Below are 10,000 nucleotides of genomic sequence, written 5' to 3' on the forward strand. Positions count from 1 at the left end.
GTTTCCATTTGGAATGGGTGTCAAGAGTGTCTGAGTGGGGTCAGGGGGCAGGTCAGATCTCACCAAGATATCTCCAAGAGTGTCTGAGTGGGGTCAGGGGGCAGGTCAGATCTCACCAAGATATCTCCAAGAGTGTCTGAGTGGGGTCAGGGGGCAGGTCAGATCTCACCAAGATATCTCCAAGAGTGTCTGAGTGGGGTCAGGGGGCAGGTCAGATCTCACCAAGATATCTCCAAGAGTGTCTGAGTGGGGTCAGGGGGCAGGTCAGATCTCACCAAGATATCTCCAAGAGTGTCTGAGTGGGGTCAGGGGCAGGTCAGATCTCACCAAGATATCTCCAAGAGTGTCTGAGTGGGGTCAGGGGGCAGGTCAGATCTCACCAAGATATCTCCAAGAGTGTCTGAGTGGGGTCAGGGGGCAGGTCAGATCTCACCAAGATATCTCCAAGAGTGTCTGAGTGGGGTCAGGGGCAGGTCAGATCTCACCAAGATATCTCAAGAGTGTCTGAGTGGGCTCAGGGGCAGGTCAGATCTCACCAAGATATCTCCAAGAGTGTCTGAGTGGGTCAGGGGGCAGGTCAGATCTCACCAAGATATCTCCAAGGGTCAGTGGGGTCAGGGGGCAGGTCAGATCTCACCAAGATATCTCCAAGAGTGTCTGAGTGGGGTCAGGGGGCAGGTCAGATCTCACCAAGATATCTCCAAGAGTGTCTGAGTGGGGTCAGGGGGCAGGTCAGATCTCACCAAGATATCTCCAAGAGTGTCTGAGTGGGGTCAGGGGGCAGGTCAGATCTCACCAAGATATCTCCAAGAGTGTCTGAGTGGGCTCAGGGGGCAGGTCAGATCTCACCAAGATATCTCCAAGAGTGTCTGAGTGGGGTCCGGGGGCAGGTCAGATCTCACCAAGATATCTCCAAGAGTGTCTGAGTGGGGTCAGGGGCAGGTCAGATCTCACCAAGATATCTCCAAGAGTGTCTGAGTGGGGTCAGGGGCAGGTCAGGTCACCAAGATATCTCACCAAGAGTGTCTGAGTGGGCTCAGGGAGGTCAGATCTCACAAGATATCTCCAAGAGTGTCTGAGTGGGGTGGGCAGGTCAGATCTCACCAAGATATTCCAAGAGTGTCTGAGTGGGGTCCGGGGGCAGGTCAGATCTCACAAGATATCTCCAAGAGTGTCTGAGTGGGGTCAGGGGGCAGGTCAGATCTCACCAAGATATCTCCAAGAGTGTCTGAGTGGGGTCAGGGGGCAGGTCAGATCTCACCAAGATATCTCCAAGAGTGTCTGAGTGGGGTCAGGGGGCAGGTCAGATCTCACCAAGATATCTCCAAGAGTGTCTGAGTGGGCTCAGGGGACTTGTCAGATCTCACCAAGATATCTCCGCGAGTGTCTGAGTGGGCTCAGGGGACTTGTCAGATCTCACCAAGATATCTCCAAGAGTGTCTGAGTGGGGTCAGGGGGCAGGTCAGATCTCACCAAGATATCTCCAAGAGTGTCTGAGTGGGGTCAGGGGCAGGTCAGATCTCACCAAGATATCTCCAAGAGTGTCTGAGTGGGGTCAGGGGCAGGTCAGATCTCACCAAGATATCTCCAAGAGTGTCTGAGTGGGGTCAGGGGGCAGGTCAGATCTCACCAAGATATCTCCAAGAGTGTCTGAGTGGGGTCAGGGGGCAGGTCAGATCTCACCAAGATATCTCCAAGAGTGTCTGAGTGGGGTCAGGGGGCAGGTCAGATCTCACCAAGATATCTCCAAGAGTGTCTGAGTGGGCTCAGGGGACTTGTCAGATCTCACCAAGATATCTCCGCGAGTGTCTGAGTGGGCTCAGGGGACTTGTCAGATCTCACCAAGACATCTCCGAGACTGTCTGAGTGGGCTCAGGGGACTTGTCAGAACTCACCGAGATATCTCCAAGAGTGTCTGAGTGGGCTCAGGGGACTTGTCAGATCTCACCAAGATATCTCCAAGAGTGTCTGAGTGGGCTCAGGGGGCTTGTCAGATCTCACCAAGATATCTCCAAGAGTGTCTGAGTGGGCTCAGGGGGCAGGTCAGATCTCACCAAGATATCTCCAAGAGTGTCTGAGTGGGCTCAGGGGGCAGGTCAGATCTCACCAAGATATCTCCAAGAGTGTCTGAGTGGGCTCAGGGGGCAGGTCAGATCTCACCAAGATATCTCCAAGAGTGTCTGAGTGGACTCAGGGGGCAGGTCAGATCTCACCAAGATATCTCCAAGAGTGTCTGAGTGGGGTCAGGGGGCAGGTCAGATCTCACCAAGATATCTCCAAGAGTGTCTGAGTGGGGTCAGGGGCAGGTCAGATCTCACCAAGATATCTCCAAGAGTGTCTGAGTGGGCTCAGGGGGCAGGTCAGATCTCACCAAGATATCTCCAAGAGTGTCTGAGTGGGGGCAGGGGGCAGGTCAGATCTCACCAAGATATCTCCAAGAGTGTCTGAGTGGGGTCAGGGGGCAGGTCAGATCTCACCAAGATATCTCCAAGAGTGTCTGAGTGGGGTCAGGGGGCAGGTCAGATCTCACCAAGATATCTCCGCGAGTGTCTGAGTGGGCTCAGGGGACTTGTCAGATCTCACCAAGACATCTCCGAGACTGTCTGAGTGGGCTCAGGGGACTTGTCAGAACTCACCGAGATATCTCCAAGAGTGTCTGAGTGGGCTCAGGGGACTTGTCAGATCTCACCAAGATATCTCCGCGAGTGTCTGAGTGGGCTCAGGGGACTTGTCAGATCTCACCAAGACATCTCCGAGACTGTCTGAGTGGGCTCAGGGGACTTGTCAGAACTCACCGAGATATCTCCAAGAGTGTCTGAGTGGGCTCAGGGGGCTTGTCAGATCTCACCAAGATATCTCCAAGAGTGTCTGAGTGGGCTCAGGGGGCAGGTCAGATCTCACCAAGATATCTCCAAGAGTGTCTGAGTGGGCTCAGGGGGCAGGTCAGATCTCACCAAGATATCTCCAAGAGTGTCTGAGTGGGCTCAGGGGGCTTGTCAGATCTCACCAAGATATCTCCAAGAGTGTCTGAGTGGGCTCAGGGGGCAGGTCAGATCTCACTAAGATATCTCCAAAAGTGTCTGAGTGGGCTCAGGGGGCAGGTCAGATCTCACTAAGATATCTCCAAGAGTGTCTGAGTGGGCTCAGGGGGCAGGTCAGATCTCACCAAGATATCTCCAAGAGTGTTTGAGTGGGCTCAGGGGGCAGGTCAGATCTCACCAAGATATCTCCGAGAGTGTCTGAGTGGGCTCAGGGGGCAGGTCAGATCTCACCAAGATATCTCCGAGAGTGTCTGAGTGGGCTCAGGGGGCAGGTCAGATCTCACCAAGATATCTCCGAGAGTGTCTGAGTGGGCTCAGGGGGCAGGTCAGATCTCACCAAGATATCTCCGAGAGTGTCTGAGTGGGCTCAGGGGGCAGGTCAGATCTCACCAAGATATCTCCGAGAGTGTCTGAGTGGGCTCAGGGGGCAGGTCAGATCTCACCAAGATATCTCCAAGAGTGGCTGAGTGGGCTCAGGGGGCAGGTCAGATCTCACCAAGATATCTCCAAGAGTGTCTGAGTGGGCTCAGGGGGCAGGTCAGATCTCACCAAGATATCTCCAAGGGTGTCTGAGTGGGCTCAGGGTGCAGGTCAGATCTCACCAAGATATCTCCAAGAGTGTCTGAGTGGGCTCAGGGGGCAGGTCAGATCTCACCAAGATATCTCCAAGGGTGTCTGAGTGGGCTCAGGGGGCAGGTCACGTTTATAGACCACCAGTGGGGGTTCCTTGAAGAGGTGTGCAATTATTTTTGTCTGATTGCAGAATATACCCGTGCTTTTTCAGGATTGCTTTCATTTTCTCTGAACCCTTGGTGTACTTATTGCAAAAGACGGTTGGGTTGTTTTTATTCGTTGGTTGTGTTTTTAGTAATTCCTCTCTTGGTTTTTGAGATATTTTCATCATTGCAGCATCAAGAGTTTTGTCCTTGTAACCTTCATTTGTCTTTTTTTTAGCATTGCTGTCAAAATCTGTCTGGTGGCCACAGATTAGTTTAACTCTGCATAACTGACTATATGGTAGACCATTCCTGAGGGGAAGTGGATGCATACTATCAGATTAGTTTAACCCTGCATAACTAGCTATATGGTCGACCATTCCTGAGGGGAAGTGGATGCATACTATCAGATTAGTTTAACCCTGCATAACTGGCTATATGGTCGACCATTCCTGAGGGGGTGGGGATGCATACTATCAGATTAGTTTAACCCTGCATAACTGGCTATATGGTCGACCATTCCTGAGGGGAAGTGGATGCATACTATCAGATTAGTTTAACCCTGCATAACTGGCTATATGGTCGACCATTCCTGAGGGGGTGGGGATGCATACTATCAGATTAGTTTAATCCTGCATAACTGGCTATATGGTCGACCATTCCTGAGGGGAAGTGGATGCATACTATCTGCACGTAGCAGGGTATTGCAGTCTGTGGGCTTTGTGTATAAGTCTGTGTGTAATGCATCACTCTCTTTGATGATCCATAAGTCCAGGTAGTTTATTTTTCTCTCATCAGTCTGCATGGTGAATTGGAGGTATTCAGAGCTCTCGTTTAGTAGAGTTTGGAATTCATTGACTTCCTTCCCAGAGCACAAAGAGTTCCTGCTGACTTCCTTCCCAGAGCACAAAGAGTTCCTGCTGACCTCCTTCCCAGAACAAAAAGAGTTCCTGCTGACTTCCTTCCCAGAACACAAAGAGTTCCTGCTGACCTCCTTCCCAGAACACAAAGAGTTCCCGCTGACCTCCTTCCCAGAACACAAAGAGTTCCTGCTGACTTCCTTCCCAGAACACAAAGAGTTCCTGCTGACTTCCTTCCCAGAGCACATTGAGTTCCTGCTGACCTCCTTCCCAGAGCACATTGAGTTCCTGCTGACCTCGTTCCCAGAGCACATTGAGTTCCTGCTGACCTCCTTCCCAGAGCACAAAGACATCATCTATGTATCCCTTCCATAGAAGTATTTTAGAAATGTAAGGGGTGTGTCTCTATTTTATAAAGGAATGCTTCTTCAAATTGTCCCACATACTGGTCTGCATAGTTGGGGGGAAAAGCCCATGTCTACACCCCGACTTTGAAGGGTAGTGTCTCTCTACTGTAGGAAGTCCTGCAGCGCCTACAAGCCTCCAGTGTGTAGGATGTTAGTGTACAAGCTCTCCACATCAACAGTGGCCAGCAGGGTGCCCTCTGGTAACCTTCCTAAGCCCTCGATCAATGAGATCATGTGACTAGTGTCTTTGACATAAGATGGGAGATTCTCAAACATCGGTTTAATGTGGTAATCCACACATTTTGAAATGATACATGATGCTGCCACCACCACCACACTACTTAAAAATACAAAGAGTTTCACTCTGTGTTTTGTTGTACTGGATTTGACTCAAGCCTGTAGTTTTTAATTTAGGCCAAAACTAATTTAGGTATTTGCTGTGTTGTCTTGCAATATCACTTAACAGCCATGTTGTAAACAGAATGGACGGTCTGGAGTGGATTATTCAACAATCAGGTCAGTAATGTGGAAAGAATGCAATGTGGTTAAACCCTCTGTATTTTAAAGTATTGTGGCGGTAGCATCATGTTATGGGTATGCTTGTCATCGGCAGGGACTGGGGAGTTTGTCAGGATGGAAAATTTAAATGTGTGTGTAGACTTTCACTAGGCAATGTATACAATGCATTCGGAAAGTATTCAGACCCCTTGACTTTTTCCACATTTTGTTAAATTACAACTTTATTCTAAAATGGATTAAATAGTTTTTTTTTTCTTCTCATCAATCTAGACACAATAGCCCATATCGACAAAGCAAAACCAGGATTTTAGAAATGTTTGCTAATTTATATAAAAAATTGGACATATCAGACCCTTTACTCAGTACAATGTTGAAGCACCTTCGGCAGGTATCGAGTCTTCTTGGGTATGATGCTACAAACTTGTCACACCTGTATTTGGGGAGTTTCTCACATTCTTCTCTGCAGATCCTCTCAAGATCTGTCCGGTTGGATGGGGAGTGTTGCTGCACAGCGATTTTCAGGTCTCTCCAGAGATGTTCGATCGGGTTCAAGTCCGGACTCTGGTTGGGCCACTCAAGGACATTCAGAGACTTATCCCCGAAGCCACTCCTGCGTTGTCTTGGCTGTGTGCTTAGGGTCGTTGTCCTGTTGGAAGGTGAACCTTCGCCCCAGTCTGAGGTCCTGAGTGCTCTGGAGCAGGTTTTCATCAAGGATCTCTCTGTACTTTGCTCCGTTCATCTTTCCCTCGATCCTGACTAGTCTCCCAGTCCCTGCCGCTGAAAAACCTCCCCACAGCATGATGCTGCCACCACTATGCTTCACTGTAGGAATGGTGCCAAGTTTTAGCGCCAGATGTGTCACTTGGCATTCAGGCCAAAGAGTTTAATCTTGTTCATCACACCAGAGAATCTTATTTCTCATGGTCTGAGAGTCTTTAGGTGCCTTTTGGAAAACTCCAAGCGGACTGTCATGTCATGTGCCTTTTACTGAGGAGTGGCTTCCATCTGGCCACTCTACCATAAAGGTCTGATTGGTGGAGTGCTGCAGAGACGGTTGTCTTTCGGGAAGGTTCTCCCATCTCCACAGAGGAACTCTAGAGCTCTGTCCAGAGGGACCCTCGGGTTCTTGGTCACCTCCCTGACAAAGGCCCTTTCCCCCCGATTGCTCAGTTTGGCTGGGCAGACAGCTCTAGGAAGACTCTGGTGGTTCCAAACTTCTTCCATTTAAGAATGATGGAGGCCACTGTGTTCTTGGGGACCACTGTGTTCTTGGGGACCTTCAATGCTGCAGAAATGTTTTGGTACCCTTCCCCAAATCTGTACCTCGACACAATCCTGTCTCGGAGCTCTCCGGACAATTCCTTCGTCCTCATGGCTTGGTTTCTGCTCTGACATGCACTGTCTACTGTGGAACCTTATATAGACAGGTGTGTGCCTTTATAAATCACGTCCAATCAATTGAATGTACCACAGGTGGACTCCAATCAAGTTGTAGAAACATCTCAAGGATGATCAATGGAAACAGGATGCACCTGAGCTCAATTTCGAGTCTCATAGCAAAGGGTCAGAATATTTATGTAAATAAGGTCTGTTTTTTTATAAATTTGCACACATTTCTAAAAACCTGTTTTCGCTTTGTCATCATGGGGTATTGTGATGTCATTATGGGTTATTGTGATGTCATTGTGGGGTATTGTGATGTCATTATGGGGTATTGTGATGTCATTATGGGGTATTGTTATGTCATTATGGGGTATTGTTATGTCATTATGGGGTATTGTGTGTAGAATGATGAGGATTTTTATTTTTATTTAATCCATTCTAGAGTAAGGTTATAACCATATGGTTATGAATACTTTCCTGAAGGCACTGTATATCATAAAAGGAAATGGATGAAAGGAAGAGGGAAGTAGGGAGAAAAATATAAATATTACCAGATACTAGGGCAGCCTTCTTCTTCCTCTCTGGCCGGGACAGACTCCTCCTTTTACACTTCTTTCCTTTCACCTCATCACTCCACCACTCTGAGAGAGAGAAAGAGATGGAGGGAAAGAGAGAGAGATGGAGAGAAAGAGATGGAGAGAGATGGAGAGAAAGATGGAGAGAGAGAGATGGAGAAAGAAAGAGAGAGAAAGATGGAGAGAGCAAAAGAAAGAGAGATGGAGAGAAAGATGGAGAGAGAGAGATATATATATATATATATATATATATAGAGAGAGAGAGAGAGAGAGAGAAGAGAGAGGAGAGAGAGAGAGAGATGGAGAGAAAGAGAGATGGAGAGAAAGAGATGGAGAAAGAAAGAGAGAAAGATGGAGAAAGAAAGATGGAGAGAAAGAGAGAGAAAGATGAGAGAGAGACAGAGATGTTAATTCCTGAAAGAGAACCATGTAGGTGAACTTTTGAAGAGTGTTTTCAGATCTCAAATTTCTGTCCTGCTAGAGCTGCCCTGGATCAACTGTACGTGCAGTTATTGTGAAGTGGAAACGTCTAAGAGCAACAACGGCTCATCCGCATAGTGGTAGGCCACACAAGCTCACAGAATGTCCCCGTCGATTGCTGAAGTGCGTAAAAATTGTCCGTCCTCGGTTGTAACTCACTACAGAGTTCCAAACTGCCTCTGGAACCAATTTCAGCATAGGAACTGTTCGTCGGGAGCTTCATTAAATGGGTTTCCATGGCCGAGCAGCCGCACACAAGCCTAAGATCACCATGTGCAATGCCAAGCATCTGCTGGAATGTTGTAAAGCTTTGCCGCCATTGGACTCTGGAGCACTGGAAACACATTCTCTGGAGTGATGAATCAACCTTCAACCATCTGGCAGTTCAACCTAGGTTTGGCGGATGCCAGGAGAAAGCTACCCGTTCGAATGCATTGTGCTAAGTGTTAAGTTTGGTGGAGTGGAATAATGGTCTGGGGCGGTTAGACAATTCTGTGCTTCCAACTTTGTGGCAATAGTTTAGAGAAGGCCCTTTCCTGTTTCAGAATGACCCGTGCACAAAGCCAGGTCCATAGAGAAATGGTTTGTCAAGATCGGTGTGGAAGAACTTGACTGCCGTGCACAGAGCCCTGACCTCAACCTCATCGAACACCTTTGGGATGAATTGGAACGCCGACTCCGAGCCAGGTCTAATCGCCTAACATCAGCGCCCGACCTCACTAATACTCAAGGCTCAACGGAAGCTAGTCCTCACAGCAATGTTCCAGCATCTAGTGGAAAGCCTTCCCAGAAGAGTGGAGGCTGTTATAGCAGCAATGTTCCAACATCTAGTGGAAAGCCTTCCCAGAAGAGTGGAGGCTTTTATAGCAGCAATGTTCCAACATCTAGTAGAAAGCCTTCCCAGAAGAGTGGAGGCTGTTTTAGCAGCAATGTTCCAACATCTAGCGGAAAGTCTTCCCAGAAGAGTGGAGGCTGTTATAGCAGCAAAGGTGGGGGACCAACTACATATTAATGGTCATGATTTTGGAATGAGACGTTTGACAAGCATGTGTCCACATACTTTTGGTCATGTAGTGTACTCAGCTGGTGTCCACATACTTTTGGTCATGTAGTGTACTCAGCAGGTGTCCACATACTTTTGGTAATGTAGTGTAGTTCTGATGTGCTTGCATCTGTCTGTGTCTGTGTACCTGACGTGAGGTCTACACTCTGGCTATCCTCCTCCAGCCGTCTGATCTTGTCCAGCAGTTCTGTCTTCATAGCATCAAACAACAATGTCCTCTCGCTCTCCAGGTGTTGTCGAGCTCCCTGCAGCTCACACTCGTACCTGTGTTGGATCACCTGCAGACACAGTTCTCTGTACACACCTGAAGAGAGAGAAACAAGTAGTAGTAGTAGTAGTAATAGTAGACGTAGGTGTAGTAGTAGTAGTAATAGTAGACGTAGTAGTAGCAGTAATAGTAGACATAGTAGTAGTAGTAATAGTAGACATAGTAGTAGCAGTAATAGTAGACGTAGTAGTAGCAGTAATAGTAGACATAGTAGTAGTAGTAATAGTAGACGTAGTAGTAGCAGTAATAGTAGACATAGTAGTAGTAGTAATAGTAGACATAGTAGTAGCAGTAATAGTAGACGTAGTAGTAGCAGTAATAGTAGACATAGTAGTAGTAGTAATAGTAGACATAGTAGTAGCAGTAATAGTAGACGTAGTAGTAGCAGTAATAGTAGACATAGTAGTAGTAGTAATAGTAGACATAGTAGTAGCAGTAATAGTAGCGTAGTAGTAATAGTAGACATAGTAGTAGTAGACATAGTAATAGTAGACATAGTAGTAGTAGTAATAGTAGACATAGTAGTAGTAGTAATAGTAGACATAGTAGTAGTAGTAATAGTAGACATAGTAGTAGTAGTAATAGTAGACATAGTAGTAGTAGTAGTAATAGTAGACGTAGTAGTAATAGCGAAATTATAATAATAGTAGTAGTAGTAGTAGACGTAGTAATAGTAGACGTAGTAGTA

General features: G+C 47.5%; 1 protein-coding gene across 1 annotated transcript in view; it reads right to left on the reverse strand.

Moving 5' to 3' along the window:
- The window catches only part of LOC135574414 (breast cancer metastasis-suppressor 1 homolog), a 38,551-nt gene that overhangs the window by 14,048 nt on the left and 14,503 nt on the right, over positions 1-10,000 (reverse strand). Inside the window, exons 6-7 of the mRNA XM_065026006.1 lie at positions 9,172-9,348; positions 7,478-7,567 (exon numbers count right to left, since the gene is read on the reverse strand). Of these exons, the coding sequence (XP_064882078.1) occupies positions 7,478-7,567; positions 9,172-9,348 (267 nt within the window). The remainder of the gene's footprint in view (positions 1-7,477; positions 7,568-9,171; positions 9,349-10,000) is intronic.

This window comes from Oncorhynchus nerka, linkage group LG12 (assembly GCF_034236695.1).
Source record: "Oncorhynchus nerka isolate Pitt River linkage group LG12, Oner_Uvic_2.0, whole genome shotgun sequence".
In the NCBI taxonomy this organism is placed as follows: Eukaryota; Metazoa; Chordata; class Actinopteri; order Salmoniformes; family Salmonidae; genus Oncorhynchus; species Oncorhynchus nerka.